Source organism: Accipiter gentilis, chromosome 15 (assembly GCF_929443795.1).
Source record: "Accipiter gentilis chromosome 15, bAccGen1.1, whole genome shotgun sequence".
NCBI lineage: Eukaryota > Metazoa > Chordata > Aves > Accipitriformes > Accipitridae > Astur > Astur gentilis.
The window spans coordinates 25815038-25833071 of record NC_064894.1 but is presented as its reverse complement, the minus strand read 5'-3'; the positions used below and the strand labels follow the sequence as shown (position 1 = coordinate 25833071).

The following is an 18034-nucleotide window of genomic DNA, read 5'->3' as shown; positions in this document are numbered from 1 at the left end:
ATGGTTTGGGATTATGATTTAAGTCACAGCATGACTAGATTTGATGGGAGAAGTTAACGAAATAGCTGAGCCGATTCTAACAGCTCATTGCCACCAAAAGGGGGGTGTCCTGCTCTTTCCCTCCTTCCTTATCATGTACTTTTTCAGTTACTTGTGCAAGCTCTGCTACTTATTACAGTGCTCCATAAGTCAGTTCGGCTCATCAGTCTGCAGCAAACTAATTCAGCAAAAAAAGCAAATAGTATCCTGGTAGATTAATGTGATTCTTTAAACCAGTGAAGATCCCAGATATCACTAGGGCCAGCACAGACGAGACAGAGCCACTGGGTCTAACGCAGCAGAGCTTTCTTATGTGGCTGGTGGCAATTTGTTAGATTGGCTCAGTCTTCTTGTATAACACCCTTATGCCAGATCAGGGAGCAGAGCATGAGCTTCTTCCAGGGATCTGGGGAAAATGGTTTTAACTCCTTCTGATTCAGATCCCCATGTATACAGGAAGAACTAGCTTTTTCCCATTCATCTGTTCTGTCAATATTGAGCTCCGAGCTTTTCAGATGAAAAAGCTCATGTGCCTAGCATTTTTGGTAAAGTTGTCAAATGAGATACTGAATATTATTTTAACAATAAAACTGTTAGCATTTATCTGCCTCATACTGATTTAGATCATAATTTTCATTTATAGATGTCTGTTTCAAACTAAAAAAAATAATAAATATGTTTTTAGTACCTGAAGTACACTTGATCTCTGGGTCTTCTATATTTCCTCCCTCTCTACACTGAATCCTGAATAAAAAATCTACATGCCAAATTTCATGTCATCCATTGATGTAAAAAAAAAAAGGCTGTGATAGTGGCATGCATACCTTCAGAATGATACATGAATTATGATGAAATTTAGCCATCATTTTTCAAAACCCAAGGGCTTTTTTTTTTAACCTGAAAAAATACTTTGAGCTATAAAGCAATAGTTCAGTACAATTCTGACTTGACGGGGGCCTTGTTACTGCACCACACATAAAAATTTAGTTTTTCTGTGTCTGCTGTCGGCCTGGTTTAGCATTTCTGTATGTCATGTTAAAAAGATAATGCAGTAGCCTTACAAGACTAGAAAAAAAACATTTTGAGTTTTGTAACTGGTCTTAGAGTCTTTTTTTTTAATGTGTCAAAATAGGTTCTGTTATTAAATTTGCCTCTTTGCAAATTTTAAATGAAGAACTATTGTATCTTTTAGTACAGTGTTCACTGTTAAAATGCTTCAGAAGTTCTTTGTCTTGAAGCTTGGGGGTTTTAATTTTATTTTGGGGTTAGTGGGCTGGTGTTTCTCACTTTTGGCTATGAAGTCTCATTGTGATCCTCATGTCAGCAGCATTGAAATCATATCTGCTAAAAATGTAACTGTAACAAAATCCTGTGAAATATGAGAGTAAATCTAGTTATTTCTACATTGTCTATTATGGTTTTGTTGAATTTGGAATTTTGTAGTATTAAGTCTCTAGCAAAAACCAGAAAGTACTAAACTATATGCCACCTTAGCCCACCTACTTTTAGACTTTTAAATGAGAATTCTCAGGACCCTTCTTCAGTCTGTCCCTGTCTTGTCTGTGAATTGATAAATTTCTATTCATCAGTTTGAGACCTGTCTTCCTCAAGTAATCCTATCTGAAAAAGTAAATCTAAGCTTTTTCTTTCCAAAAAGAATCACAATATTCCTCCTCTTTTTTTTTTTTTTGTGAGTTCTTTTGATACGTGTTTTGTTTTGTTCTGTACTACCCCTAGGTTCCTTTGTCTGTTCAATCTTTAAATTTTGAATTAGTTTGTGGTCAGCATAAATCATCCCTACTTAAAAGACTTATCTTTCTTCAGAGATCACCTTTCTGTATCAGATGTTCTGACCTTCTCTCATATTCCTTCTGTCTGTAGAGAAGCTGCTTCTAGTTCGGATTGTAGAATGTTCATTTAGATGTGTATCTGTGTAAAGAGTCTCTTCTTTCTCTAACCTTTGAAATTGTACATGCAGTTGGAGTTTCAGGTGATTGTTGTGGGACCTGGATGCAGCCCAGGTTTTGCTGCTGGTTGGTTTGGTAAGGCACAAGTTGCAGTACTATTGGACAGAGAAGGTTTCCTGTTTTTCAGTCTTCTCCGCTCACAGAGAACGCGACTGAAACTTTGTTATACGGAGGTGTTGGTGCCTAAGGAAGGAAAATTCTGTTGAAGGCTTTTTCAAGAGCACAGCAAGCAATTTAAAGGATACCATTTGGGGAGGGGACCCAAACAAACTCTAGATTTGCCAGAGTTTTGTAGGTCAGATATATTTGCTTAGGATTCAAACAAGGCAACAGAGTACATTTTGTCTCCTTTAGATAGCCTTCAGAGACTTGAGGAGAACTAATCGATGTTGAAACAAATGCAGTGGCTTTCTGGTGACTGCTGTATTTCTGAGCGCTAAGCACATCACCGTGCACTTTTCCTTCGAAGTATGGAACATCCTCATTGTAACTGAAGATTTTAGCTGTGTCTTCTTCTACTGTAGAGATGATGCTACTCTTGGTGAAACCATAACGCCATGAAGCCTGCTCACAAGTGGGGTGAAAATAATTGCGCTTTGCATGTGAAGGCTGCTGTCCTTAATGATATGGTGTTTATGTTACTATCTATGTAATTTTCTTTGGGAGGCCATAGAGGTACAGGTCTCTAGGGAGATCTGATAGCCAAGTCATAAATAGTGTGCTCTCTTTCATGACTCTATTGTGAGATATTAAACTTATTAAGTAGATTAGATTTTTACATGAATAGTGTTAGAGAAATGACTTTAATTAAATGACTGGATAATACAAGCACTCTACAAATAGTTACAGCTTAATACAGGGTTATTAATCAAAACTGGCATGCATGAACATGTGGTTCTTTCAATATATTTTTATCATGGTGAAGCAAGTAGGTGGAAAATTGAGATTTAGTTGCTAAATACTCAAAATGAAATACACTTTGCTGTTCAGCTTCCATCGTGCCTAAGGAAATTACTTTTGATTTATTAGTGCTTCAGAAATGTCATGTCTTAGAAACAAATCAAGAAATAGAGAAGGCATCAAATTAGTGTTATGGCTTTGTTTTGTTCTTTTAGTTAATTGTTCATTTGCTAGTGGACTAGACAGGCTAAGTACATTTGAGTAAGTGACGTCTTTTGGTGTTAGTGACAGTGGTAATTTAGTACAGTGTGCTAGTGTCAAATACCATTGCTAGTCTCAGCTCGAATGCTTTAAACTAGATAAATAAGTATCTGCAGAAGCTATGGGTGCTTTGAAAAGCAATCTACTTTTAAAGCATCTAGATAGGAAGTTAGATAGACTAATGTTTGGTAACAGTTCTGAAAACACCCACCTTAATGTTTTGTAATAAACTAGAAGAAGTGATAATGAGAAGAAACTATCACTCTGTTGGGAAAAAAATAGAAAGAAAAGGTTAAGTATGATAGATTTCAATAGTATTATTCATACAGTTTACCAACAAAAAGTAAAATAAAATACTGATTTAGTGAGAGCATAACAGCAGAGGTTGGACTCTTCAGAAGAGCTTCAATGCTTTTGAAATGAGTTTTGTGTTGTTTAAGCAAAGCATAAATATAAAAGCCACAGAATGCTAAGACTAAGAAGCCTAAACAGGAATTGTAATACAGTCTAAAAATAAGGAAAAATAAAAATATATTCTATGCAGTAAGGCTTCACTTCTTGCAAACTCTTTAGCTTTGCTTTTTTCTCCAATTCTGGAATAGCCAAATGTTTCTATGACATAACCTAGCAAATTCTGTCTACATCCTGGTAAAATGTAACTTGGTTTTAAGTATGCAACCAAAGTGGGTGACCAATGATTTTATTGTCTCAAATTCAATAGTATATACCTATATAAGTAATTCTATCATTGCAGTGTAAGCATAATCAACTTGAATGTATTGCTGTGTAAAATGAAAAAATACAAATGTAAATATTAAATTGAAAAATATTATTTTAATATGGAAACCTTTTTTATTTTATATATACCGTATTCCACTTGTAGTGGAATATTAGGCATACTATACTGCATGACACATTGCGGTCATTTTATAAGACTAACGAACCATCACGTGATGAAACATCCAAAATCCAACATATTTTAATAAAGTAAAAGGCTAAAAGGGGAGTAAGTTTTTTCACAGTTTTAATAGAGATCATGGTTTAGAAACAGTGTCAAACATTAGTTTGTGCTTATAATGCAACTAGAAGATTATTACTGCATTTCGTTTATAGAAGAGCTCTGCCATTGTTCAAGTGTTCCAGTTCTCCCCTGTTTTTTCCCTTTAAAAGCGGAGATTATTCACATTAAAATAACTTCCTGTCTCTTGACATCAGCAGGATGTAAAGAGCACCCAGATAGCGAGTCATGACTGTGGCTTTTGTGGAGTATGGCAACGATGCAAATATCTGAATCTTCATTGCATTTGGGTGGTCAATGTTTGCTTTTGGAAATAGTGAGCTTTGACAGTAAGTTGCTGCTGTAATTTCTTACCTGAGAAGTTTTGAGCCCAAAAATATGTGCATACGCTAATACAATGTTTAACAATAGCATTCTGACTCTTTCAGCCCCTGGCACTGTCTACTATTCCATTATGCTATTATGGAAAGTATTTAGAAAATTTGTCTTCAGACGACAAATGAAAAGCTAGTGAAAAAAAATCTCAGGTATTAAACGCAAATGTGGTCCTTACTGCATTATCAAAGAGAATGGAGTAGACCTTGGAACTCTGCATTAATGGCAAGGTGATGAGGTTGATCAGAAAATAACTCGTGTACGAGGAGAGATGAAATACACTTGGTTGTCTGATAGTGATGTAGAGGAGGCAAACAGAGAATGACTGTTCACCGTTTCTCCCAATGTAAGAATTACAAGAAACCAAGGCCTATGATAACAAATGAAAGGAGTGTCACATCAGACACAATTAAGTAATGGAACTTATTCCCACAGGGTTCTGTAAGTCTCAGAGATATTAGAAAAACTAGTGAAGACCTATGGAAATCAGTTTTCATGAAAGAGTAGTCCAGTTTCAAATTTTGCTTCAGGTAGATTCTAAATCCTGGTTGCTGAAATCTGGGAGGATATACTGGAGAAAGGATTGTTCAGTACCTGTTCGGTTTTAATAATCTGTCCTCAAACATTGCTGCTAGTTACTCCATGAGACAGGCTACTGGGCCCCGTGACATTTTGGGTCAACCTCTAGGTAATGATCTGACGTAGAAAAGTGTTCAGTATATGTGGTGGTAGGAAAGGTGAGTCTTTCAGAATTGAAATCTTTGTGTTCTACTGAATACCTGGGAAGCTTTGTTTATTATATAGAGTATTTATAAAGCAGCAGCAGTATTTTAATAGCTGTCTAGAAACTAAATCAGCTTCTCCAGGTGAAATATGGGCTAAAAATGTATTAAACTGATGATTTAGAGAACTCTAAAACATGTATGTTGGTTTTTTCATAACTGAGAAAATTTTTTTTTCTCCTGTTTAGCATTTTTAGGTGCATTGCATCCACTGTTCTAGGTAATGATAGTTTGGTCAGGTTTTTTCCTTGAAGTTAATTTCAAACTTTGATTTCCTCTAAATCAGATAGTATTGACAGAAGGAAAAGTTATGCCTAGGTTACCTTCAGATGGCAACGTATTAGTCATTGAATGTTCTGTTGTGGAATCGAAACTGATCTGCTATCACACAGGTAAAACATCTGTACTGTTCAACACTAGGAGTATTTTATAAGTTACTAAAACATTGCTGGGAAATGTACATGGTGTATTAATGCAGCTTTCACAGTAGCTGAAGTGTTTCAAAAAAAAATTGCTTACTACAAAGATACTTTTAGTGTTTATTCATTTATTATGTATTGAGTATAAATAGTTTTGTTGCTATCGTGCAGTTGTTTGTGGAGAACACATTGCTAGTGAAGAGTTTGGCTTAGAACCATAGAATATTAAAAACTGGAAGGGACCCTGGAAGTCGTGTGATCCAGTCCCCTGCTCAGAGGAGGACCAGATTTGATGAGGTTGCTCAGGGCTACATACACTTGACTGTTGAATATCCTTAGGGTGGATGGTTCCACAGCCTCTCTGAGCAACAACAGTGATTGACAACCCTCACAGTGGAAAATTCCCTTGTATCTAATCAGAATATCCCATGTTGCAATTTGCATTCCCTTTTTGAAATTTGTCTTTTTATCACACACTCCCAGAAGAGTCTGGCTCCACACAGACACCCTTCCGTTAGGTAGTTGCAGATAGCAATAAGGTCCCCTTTAGCTTCTCTTCTCCGGGCTGGACAAATCCAGCGCTTGCAGTCTCTATTCGTATGCCATGTGCTCCAGCTCTCTAATCATCTTGGTGACCTTTGCTGGACTCGTACAAGTATTTCATTGTCTGCCTTGTACTGGAGAGCCCAGAAGTGGGCACAGTGCTGCAGATAGGGTTTCTCAGGCCCTGAATAGAAGGAAACAATGACTTTCCTTGACCTGCTGGCTATGCAATTTTCAAGAGTTACGGTTAAAAGACTAGCTTCTACCTTATGAGTGAGTCTGATTGACAGTAGTGCTTAGAAAAGGTCTGACAAACTCAGGTTCTTGTAAACTTTCAAACATCATGTATTTCTCATGAGTAGGTTTAAATATTAGGATTCAAAGATAGTATTTATTACATGAAGCTATTTTAAACAATAATTTCATAAAATATCAGCAGTCCCAATGTAGAGAGTGCTGTTGCTACTAGTAAGTTGTCTGTTTCCTGATAATTAGATGGAAATTTCTTATCTGATAAATCCTTTCTATATGTTGGTTCAGAGTATAATCACTTGCTTGTTATAACTGCTGCTGGATTGCTAATGGATAGCTCTATAAAGTTTTTCTATTATCTGCTATAATGCATGGCACAGATCTGTTTCAGCTTGGGTACTTACTGACCGTAGCAGACCTGAGGAAGGGTGAAGAAATGAGGACAGAGCAGAGGGAAGTGAGAAAGTATTCTGTAATGTGATTAGTGACAACTTACCTAATTACCCTACTTGGAAAGCTGGGTCTTATCAGGTCTGCAGTAGTGATAAAAATCTAGGTAAATGAATTATCTAGTGGGAAGTTGCCCTTTCATTGACTCTCATATATTTCAAAGAAAAGAAATACTCTTCTGTGGAAAATTTTTACCTAAAGTTCCAAATATTCTGCACGTTTGTGTTTGATTTTTTTTTTTTCCAGAATACCCATCTCCTCCTTTTCTCAAGACAATATTTACGAAGTGCAGCCTCCAAGAGCTGATAGGAAATCAATAGAGATTTTTCATGCGCACATTCAGGCTGGAAGAGGAAACATGCAGCCCCTGGGAAAAGAGGACTTCCTCATGTACAGAGAGTACATTCGAAACAGATACATGTAAATACAAGCTGGATTCTCCTGCCAAGTCTACTGTACTGATAGGTCATAAAAGTAATTTTAGAAAGGAAATCTAGTTTTGTTATTTTGCAGTAATAAATTTATTATCTACCATTTCTATTTATTATTCTTTACTATTATCCATTTACAGTATTGTGCTTTACAGGAAAAAAGTGATTTAATATCTGTTCTTCAGCTGAAAGAGAAAGTGTATCTTAAGAGACTAAGTGAATAATCAGAGCACCTACAGTCACTGAAGAGTATGTAGCAATTTATAGCAAAGAAAATATTGCATCTTTAGGTTTTTGTATTAATTTCTTACATTTTAATGTTTGCTAGTAAAGCTGAAGTGATTCATAGATAAGAATTGGAAGACAATAGTTTTTTTCTTCTTTGTTCCACAACAGCAAACAATCTTTTTTTACAGCAAAATGTTTTCTGATATTTCTTGAGATTTTTAGAAAACTGAGTGCTAAAATGACTGCTTGTAGTTTGCTACTTTCATAAGCAAAAGTGAAAAATGTGGCTTATGTCAAAATCAAAATTCGCATCAAGACTAACAAATTTTGTAACCTTAATTTGTGTCAAAACTAACCTCACTGGTGCTAGTAGCTACAGAATCTGTGCCACATGCAGGGTGAGAATGGCTTGTGACTAATTATCATGGGCTTCTAGTAAGAAGCTGAGGTGAATCATTGACTGTGTCTGCAAATGAAGGAACGCTCTCCGCTTTAATGGGTTTAGACTCTTACAGGGCACAAAACCATCTTGTCATTTTTCCTGTATGATAGGCCTACTTTTTGCAGCATACTTTTTCCATCCCTGTATTTGTGCTCCTGTGAGATGCTTTCAGGTTCAAGCCTACAGCCTCCCAAGAAATCAGTATCGGTAAGTGACGTGTAGAGTCTGGATCAGCTGGGCTGGTCATGCAAAAGGAAGCAGCAGCTAGGTTAGGCAAGACTGAACATTCTGCCCAGTGCTGGGCAAGAAGTGGAGAGGCAGCAGGTATCTGAAATAAGTTGTTTAATTTGGATTTGCGATTAGAAGAAGAAGAAAAGGGGGAGGGAAAGCCTATTATTTGCAGTTACAAGCTAAAATTCCCAACATTGCTTTCTAGCCCTTTGCCTTGAAGAATACTGACAGTATCAGCAGCATCCTTGGCAAACCATGTTATTCTGCAAGGTTGTACAGACCATATTTCAGAATTTTCTGGAATAACTGTTTTAGGGATGTCAGCCAACTGCATGTACTAGATGTAGAGAACATGTTTGTTTGTAGTAAATCGCTTGCAGGCAGCTACTGCAGATTCTTGGCTGCATGCTGCAGACATTCTGAATATGTCTGAATATTTTATGAAGTAAGTTGCACTTTCGTCAGTAATTCAGTGTAAGAAAAGACGCCCTGGGTAAAGGGAAAAGATAGAAGTTTCTTGTGATAAAAGTTTGTGTGTTTCAGGGAGTGACTTGTATGCAGTCAGTGAGAGAACATGGTACCTCAAGCTACTAAAACATTTTGGTGTCCATTTTGTTTTGTTAATTGATTAATATTGTTTTGAGAGAAATAGATGTATTAGGAGACACAAGAATGAAATGTCATTTTAGATAATACTTCACTGCAACTGTCAACTTTTTTTTTTCCTCTGGAAAAAAACCTGTACTGAATTCTTTTGTCCAGTATGAAAAATAATTTGAAGGAATAAATGCTTGCTTTGGAAATATGTAGAGCTGGAGTCCTTATCCTAATGAGGCAAATGCATGCTTTTCTCACTGCACTTAAACTATTGCAAAGAATGTTTTCTAGACTATCACAATCCTTATCCTTTTGTTGTTCATAGATACTGGTAATTCATAAAAGTTGCCCTTGAAATCATACCACTTAACCACAGATAAGGCAAAAGACGATGCTTCCTTTTTCAACACCTAATGTTGTTGCAAAATATAGGAATTTAGTAATTTTACAGCTCTAAGAGAAAATAGGTTCATCCTGCAGCAATTCAAACACTCCTTGGGAAAAGAGGATTAAAGGGGTTTGTTTTTGCAGTTCTGGGAGATGAGTGACATCTCAGTCCGTTATCTGTACTATAATGCCAAGCTTTTCAGTGTCTCTCTAAATGGGTGCCATGACAGTCCTGTTGTGGCATCCCCTTGAATCCTTCGGTATGTATAACTGCTGCTTGTTTCTCGTAGCTGCTTATAGGGGTTTAAGCCATGTGCATTACTTATATGATAAGATGCTTGGGTGTCATTGGTTACATTGAAATGCAATACCAAAACGTACACCTGGAGAATAATGACTGGGTTCTTTTCTCGTGGAACTGGGAAGCACAAACATCAGATTAAGACTGTCATTTCTGAGCCAGTGGTTCTTTGAAGCCAGCCCAACAGCCTAAGCTCTGTTCTATGACCCTCGTCAGATTGATACTTGTGCCCTTAGGAGCAGTTATTCCCCAACGCTTTCATTGGTAGTTTCCCCTCCTCGTGAGTTTTGCTTCCGCTTGCAATGCCCGCTGACTTTTTGTTCTCTCATTCCTTTCCAGAGACACTCAGCTGTGGCCCTGAAATAGGATCCTTGTGATGTGCATACAGCTGCAGCTACAAGAGGGGAGAAGGTGAAAGAGCTGTATGTAGTTCTGGGATGGCATTTGTGGTAGCTCTTCGTTTTGGTGTTGAGTTTTTGAGATTTTTGCACAGGATCCCAGGAGGGTTCTGCTGGCTTTCACAGACTTGGGCCAGCCTTCACTTGTATAAACTCCGTAGCATGTAACCTGTCAAATGCTCATGTTTTACAGTAAGGGGAAATATCAGCTTCACTCGGGAGATCATTTCGTTCTCCACAGGAGTTTCACCCTATCAGTACTCCCTGAATAATTACACATCCAAGTACAGTTCACTGAGGATAAAACAGTGCGTATGCCATACTTCAGTAGTTGCACGAGTGTTGAGTTATGTGTAAAGTCTTGTTCCGTTTGCTGGCATGGATTGAATCAGATTGATCACCTGGAGCCTGATGTGGAAAAGATATAATTATGTGCTTGGCTCCCAAATGCCTCCCTCTGTCTCCTGCATATTTAGAAAATCTAATTAAAGTTGTCACTTCTGGTGGTGATTTAAAAGTAATACGGAAGTAGTGCAATACGTTACAAAATATTAATGAAAGAAATCATACATTGAAATTGCAACCCTTGCAAATATTGATAATGAGCAGTTCCCTACTGGAGTTCTTAAATCTATATGCTACAAGGAAAACTGTTCCAGGTAATCTGTCAGCTGCTAACCTGTCTACTAGAATCAACTAAAAGAGTACCAAGAAAAGGCACGAAAAACAATGTTTAGCATTACTGCATATTTCTGGAGGAGCAATACATGCTTTTTTGCCAAATCTCACCCAAGGTTTGAATGTAACATTTAAATTTCATTCTTTTGAACATATTCATCTGTGAAGAATAAAGAGATACTGTAATAATGATAGGACAGGCAAGCAGCATGTAATGAACCATCTTTGATGGCCCATTTGCATTTTCCCATTCTAGGTGTAGCTGTGCTGTTGGCACTAAAGCCCGATGTGGTTTTTGGGCATGACAATAGCCGCAGAGTATGTATTTGTGGTGGTCTTCCCATTTTTCGTGTGCAGCATGTACAAGATAGTGTGCACACTGCAAGCCACAAATCCTCTCAAAACCCCTAGGCCTTGAGAGAGCACTGTTATTTTGTATTCCCTTACAGCTCAGGTGCTCTTTTTTTTTTTTTGTAAGGGTTATCTTTTGTTATCCTATTTCCCTTCTTCTGGGGATTTTTGGGGGATTTTTTTTTTTTTTAGTTTGATTTCCCTTCCACTTTCTTCTTCACCACCTGTAGTTCAGAATTCTTTCTCTTACCCAGAACTTTGCCACAAGTTGCGGTTTGCCCACTCTATCAATATCCTTTTGGAGCTTTCGCTCCTTGAAGGAAAACTCTGTAAATTTTATCCTTTTCTTGAAACACCTTAATGCTTTCTTCAGCAACCCATATCCCTCCTTTTTAAATGCAGGCTGTGCCATCATCTGCCCTGCCTGATTTCCTACCTCCTGTGGTGGCGACAGACGTGTGTATCGTCTCTCTGGGGTTCTCTGTGTCTTGGTAACGTATTCTTGAGAAGTGCTTTCTGCTCGGGTACAGGATGTTAGTGCTTGAACAAATTGTAGACATCACTTAAAATCTTTTTCTCTGGAGAAAGTCAAGCACTGCTCTGATTAAGGAAGTAAGAGAGCATTTAAAGTGGTCCCCTCTGATTGCCTCTAGTCCTGCTATAGCAGCACTCTGCATCCTACTGCGTGAAGTCATCCAAGGAGGAGGGAGGCATACTTTTTTTGCTCATACTCCCAAGCAAGTGGATCCAGCCCGTTTGAATAAGCTAGTGTCGGCACATGTCAAAGTTCACGGGCGTGTCCAGTGAGAGATTTTGCAGCGATAAGCCTGGCTTGGGTCGCATCAGTTCCGATGCCTCTACTCCCTCCCAGGGCCTCTTCCTCAACACTAACATTGGGGTCAGACATGCGGAGGGCTGGGACTCGCATCGCCGTCTCCTGCAGCCGTTACCTGTGCTAAAACCGGCATTAGCTGTGCTGCAGGGTTAAGCTCGAGTGCAGGCTCTGCTCCTGCAGGGCTGAGCCTTCCTGAGCCCCGAGAACAGCCCCTGCCTGGGGAACATGGGGGGGACCCTGCACATAGGCAAAACACGGTGGCCCTTCTGGCTGTGCTGGTTAAGAGGGAGGATTCCGTTGTTTCTCAAAGAAGGAAAATAACAAATGCCGATGATGTTATTGCCCAATTATACCTACTCTCTTAATCCTGGGATGTACTCAGAATGCATTTTGTTGGCTTTGGGAGGATGGGTGGTACATGTTGACTTGTGTGAGGAAAAGCTCAGACTGGAAAGCAGCTTCACATGCTTAAAATCAGCCACTGACAACTTTCATCTGAGTGCTTTCAGAAAATATTTATCTGCATCCATTCCTTAAAACTTGCGTTATCATATCTCCGATATCTTGACCAAATAGGGCTAAAATGTCTCTTAAGATACAAGAAAAAGCAGCTTACAAGCTGTGTTATTTATTATTCTTAAGGTAAGCAACACATTACTTTAACACTGCATCAGGAGCCATTTTTTCTGTGACACAGACCTTCCCGTGCAAAGTGGAATCCAGTCATCACCGGCGCAGACCCTCCAGCACTAGCGCTCGTCATTAAGGTGACAGGCGACACTGTTAGGAGCTCATGCCGTGTCTGGTTCACAGAGGTGGCACTATCTTACGTCTACTGCAAATGTTTCCTTCAAAATTCAAGCATCCAGATAAGAGTTATCAATAACATTGTGTCTTAACCTGGTTTTGCAGAAGTGCTGGTGCTCAAAATCCCACTGAAGTCCAAGTATTCTCCAAACAGACAGCTTCTTTATATCCCAAATCCTAAATCATTCAGAGCTGGGCTTTTGCTGGAAGATCCTTTGGACTTGGGAAGAGAAATAAAAATGTAAAATAAATTAAAAAATATAGAAAGACATTTCTTAATTTTATCATTCTTATGAATGCTGTATTTACCTTGTCCTTCACCTTTCTGTTGTCATTTTTATTGTGTAAGCACTACTGTACTCTCTAAGTGAAAACCCAAACTTCCTGCAAATGATGGGAGAAGCCATTACTGCAGACTTGCGTGGTATTTATCCTGTTTCTTATGATTGCTGACAAACCTATGAGACAATTAGCCTGGTAAATACTTACCGTAAACTTTACTGGTGAAAACAGCATTCTAAACGCACACCTTACATGCAGGGCTGTGCTACAGCGGTTACCTCTGTCCCAGCCCCTGTGTGTCCTTGGGCACGTTTGCCATCCTTGTTTGACGTTGTTTGCTGCACTTGGCAAGGGTGTTGTATTGCTGTCGGAGTTGATCTATGGGACAGGTTGGTAAAAAGTCTATTATTTTTGTAGCCTTCTTCAGAAGCAGTTTTGTCCTGCCAGGATGTTCAGGTGAGGCATTTTCATACTTCTGCCCCGTCCAGCCTGGGCTGACGTATCTGTCCAGCAGCCTGTTACGAGCCTTCCTGCCTTTGGGGGTTGTATTGCTGCACTGAGGAAGGCATTGTGCTGGAGATGACTTGTCCTCTCCTGTTCTTGAGCTAGCCAAGAAGACGAGATGCACTTGAACTCAGCAGCTACCAGTCCCATCTTTTGCTGCAGCATCCCTCACCGTTGACCTGCCTGGCTCAGAACGATGGGACTGCCCTGCCCTGCCGAGAGGGGACCGCCGGCAGCACCTCCCCACCTTCTGCAGGAGCAAAAGACCTTTCGTGAAGCATTGTGAGATGCCCGCCCCAAGCATCATCCTCTCCCCAAACATGCAACCGATGGAGGCCAAACTGAGTCCAGCCTGTGGCTGTAACTGCTGCCTGCAAGCTGCCTAACTCGGGCTCTGCGGGCTTGGGGCCAGCCACACTGGCACGTGCAAGTGGTGTTACTCTGCTAACGGAGACTTGTGGGGTGGGTAAGACTGTAGTTTTTCCTATGATTAGTGGAAACTGTCGATATGAAGGTCAAATGATGCTTTTTGCTAAACCTGCAATGCTGATTTCCCTTTGGGGGTTTTGTTTGCTTGTTACATTCAAAATTGGTATGTATGCATCACTGCTGCGTATTTCATCTGGGGATTTTCTGCCTCAATAATAGTTAACTCGGAGAGAAGAGAGTTCCTAAATTGCATTGAAACCCTCGATGGGGCCTACAGAAAGTCGTGCGACTGCAGAGTTTGAAGGGTACAGTCCCATTGGCAGGTGTATAGCAGTTGGTTGGACTACGGGTATATAACACCGACCCACCCCGGCAGATACTGTGATCATCATCTAATACTGCTGAATCCCAGCTATCCCAGTAAGTTACCGTTTACTGACTGAGCAGTTGTTGAAGCATCTAGTGAAGATTTGGCCATCTTGCAGTTTTCTCTGCATAATTAAAAAAACCCAAACAGCAACTGAAAAACTCAAGCATCAGCAGCCCAGAATGGGAGAAAGCCTAGATGGGCACTGTCAGGATGCTGGACACGGAGGTGCAGGTTTCTAACAGCAGACCTGCTGCTTTTTGTCACCAGCCTACAAACGGATGGTACCTGAAGTTCCACAAAGGCCCTTTCCGCTTTTCCTGGGATTTCTGATTCAGACAGCCCAACACAATAATTCAGCTGTGGTGAAAACCTAACTCAGTGTTATTCTAAGAGCATGACAAAGGTGCTGAGAGAGCAGTAAATGCACATTTTTTTGTCTGGTCTGTATTTCTAATACTTTGTCTTGCTTGTTTTATTACTGAAGTATTCAGAGTCGCCATCAATAAGTCAGTTTAATTTTTCTTAGTTTGTTTAATTTTCCACATACTTCCCTGGAAATACGGTGTGGATCATGTAAGGAGGAAGGGAAAGGAAAAGGAGAAACTAAGGCAAAGGGTAAGATTTCGACTCTCAGTCAGGCTTAAACCCATCTCACTGCATGCAGACTTTCTCCACGGCCCAGAAATCCCATAACAACAATCCAAGTTGTGTGCCATGTTCTTCCCAGGTTTTTCTCTGATCAAAGTGTTGCATAATAGACTCCGATGCTCACAAGTCCAGGCTCGGACACCTGTTGCTGGGCTTACGGCTCTGCACTCTGTTTTGAGAGGGGTTTTTTTTTTTTTTACCTCCTCCACAGCAACAGAAGGACAATTCGGTGAAACCTCTCCTAACAGGGGCAGGGTTTTAAGGAGGAGTTAGATGCGTGTCATCTGGTAGAGAATTGTTTTTCCCCCAAACTCGCATAACCTTTCCATAGAATGGCCTAGGTATTTTTCCTTTTGCTCTCCTTTCTTTCCCCGTAAATCACAGTCCCTTACAGTGGCCTTAATAGCAGTGGTGAGCAAGAGCCAGCACGCACCTCAGTGAGGCAAGGGGAAAAGGAAAAAGGCAAATAAGGGAAGAGCTAGAGTTGTCTGGGTGAAGATAGAGGGCTGGACCCGAGTGAGGTGTATTTGAACAACCCTGCTGATGTACAGGGAAGAGCAGGTTGGTGGGGAGGCTGGAACTTAGTTGCTGGGACCTGCAGAAGAGCCGTGCGTGAGCCTGGGCACAGGCACGTCGTTCGCCTTCCCGTTCTCAGGCGAGCGGGTAGGGTGACGTTACGAAGCCGGAGCACGCCGCGGGGCAGAGCCCCAGCTGAGCGCTTGAGCGTGGGTCCGACACGCACGGACACACGTGGAGCGAAGGGTGTGCTGCCGTGGCGGGGAGGCGGCTGGGTCACAGCACGTGTAAAACGAGCAGCAAGCCTGCAGCAGAGATGTACCCCTACCCACGTGAACCCTGACGGCAGTCACAGCCCTCATTTGGAAGATCCATGTGCCAAGCCTAATTTGAATTTCCAAAGGTCACACTTGTCACTCTCGGTGTACCGGTGGTCTCATTAACAAGTGACTCCAGCTGGTGCTGTGCAATGGCCTGGGGCCATGCTGTTGTAACCACGCAGTGCTGCACGGGCTGCCACCGATGCCTCGGGCTCGTCTGCTCTGCTCTCCGCTTAAGGGACGTCATGGGAGAGGGGCTGTGTACCGGGCACGCTACGAAGGTGACCAGGTTTTGACCTAGCAGGCATGTCTCGCTGGATGTTGCATGAAACCGGTCGAGCAGCTGTCTGGAGGTGTAGGTTGGTCTGTGGGACCACCTGATTGAAGTCCGTTTTTCCTGACGGCAGCAGCATCAAAGCCGGGCTGTACAGAGAGAGGAGGGCTTCCAGAGGTGAGTCAGCTCGCCTGTCCTAGGGCAGGGTGAGTTACCCCTCTGCCCGTGCTTATTTCTCCCTGTTGTGCCACCTGGGAGGATCCTACGCAACTGGCTTAGCCAAGACACCGGCATTTAAAAAACTAAATTTAGATGAGTCCTTTGGTAGCCTTTATAAAAACTGGCAGAGCTGTGAGGTAAGCAACCAGAGCTATGACATTATAGTTGACAGCGGGTCCCTTACAAAATGATTTTATGGCTTTAACCTCTGTCTGAACCACTTCAGACACAGGTAGGTACGCCTCTGGTACAATGCTTCTCTAAAATAAGGGCATATGCCACTTCATGTTGCCAGGAGGAGATGGCACTTCAGATCTATCACCAGCCGGGGCACAGAATAGGCTGCTCAGGGTGAGCAGAGCTTGTCAATCATCAGTGGCTTTGACCAAAACAGGACTTGTCTGTGTCTCCATCGCTGGTGGGTCGTGGTCACCTCTCCACCCGTCAGGAACCTTGTCCAGGGACCAACTCTCCTGAGACCCAAGGCTTAGCTCTGCTCCTCCCCTGCCTGCTGCCAGCACGTTCTCCGTCTGCTGCCTCGGCTTGGATCTCTGATGAACGTTGTGTCGTGGAATGGCTTTTCCAGTAACATTTATACCATGAGAGAGTCCGCAGGCCCATCCATTTCCCACTCACCAGATGCTTTTCCTTCAAAGGCTGGTGTTGGGTAGCGTCGGTTTGCGGTGCAGCACGCTCACCTGGGGGAGCTTCGCTCTGCCTGAAGCACAGGGAAGTGTCCACAGCCTGAAGATGAGGCTGCCTGCTTTTTTGGTCAGAAGTAATTGGTCACAACTGGGAAACTTCACTTATTTGTCATATAAATACTGCCTGACCCCTTATCTACCTCATGTATCTTGCCTTCGGATGTTCAATCCTGTATGTGTCCGACAGATACTGAATCTGTTGGTCTGTTGTAAGAACCGCCAGTCATCTCCTCCATGCTCCCATTTATTAAATACTAGCTGCAGAGCACACTGAGGTAGCACAAATACCGCGTTCGTTTAGTTGTTTCCTAGATGGGCCCTTTACGGTTTTTTTCTTACAACTTCTAACTTAGAGGTGTCTTTTTTGCCTGCTTTCCTTTTACATATCTTTGCCATTGCTGATTTTATAAATCCTTCTGCACACCTCGAGTATCATGGGTCTGAGCACAGCGCCATGATTCCTACTCCGAGCAATCACAAAACTGCCCTTCGCCTTTCCAGCTCTGTAGTCACAGATGTGAAGCTGGGAAGTTTAGTCAAGGATGTGTTTCTTGCTAATTCTTCCTCCAGGCATTAGTTTGCTTCTTCATTGTTGTTTCTGGACTGCAGATTTGGGCTGACTTGGAACTAAATGTCTCTGTTTATATCCCCTAATATTTTCCTTCTGTTTCATTTTTTCTTTTCCTCAGCGGAGGCTCAGTGATTTGGCTATTAGCTGTGCCTGTAGAAATAGAAGCTGCAGCTCACAAAGGCAGTTAACACCCCTTCCGTGCTCTCGACAGGTTGTGGCTGACTGAAATTGCAGCACGGTCCGAGCGCTGAGGGTGCGGTCCCGAAATACCCTTCTAGGGACACTTCATCACGTCCTTGTAAGGGAAAAGGCTGTTCAGAAAAAGCCTGAGGAGACAGAAACGTCAAATGTCTCTTTTCCCACTTGAACTTCATCAAAGCCTTGTCTCTCGCAGTTGCCTCAGCTCTCTCCTACTGCCACCCGAAACCTCCGACAGCTCTTCACCCCCATGCACACGCAGGTGGGACCTCTTGTCCGCTCCTGCAGAAGATGGAAAATGTTCCCG

The 18034-nt window shown here is 41.4% G+C and overlaps 1 protein-coding gene across 2 annotated transcripts in view; it reads left to right on the top strand.

Moving 5' to 3' along the window:
- Nucleotides 1-9633, top strand: part of FIG4 (FIG4 phosphoinositide 5-phosphatase) — a 73001-nt gene extending 63368 nt beyond the window's left edge. Inside the window, exon 23 of one of the 2 annotated variants that reach the window (XM_049818253.1) lies at nt 7253-9633. In XM_049818253.1, coding sequence (XP_049674210.1) covers nt 7253-7430 — 178 coding nt within the window. In that variant the 3' untranslated portion in view covers nt 7431-9633. The remainder of the gene's footprint in view (nt 1-7252) is intronic. The other variant, XM_049818254.1, reaches the window with a different exon arrangement.
- Nucleotides 9634-18034: the final 8401 nt, after the last annotated feature.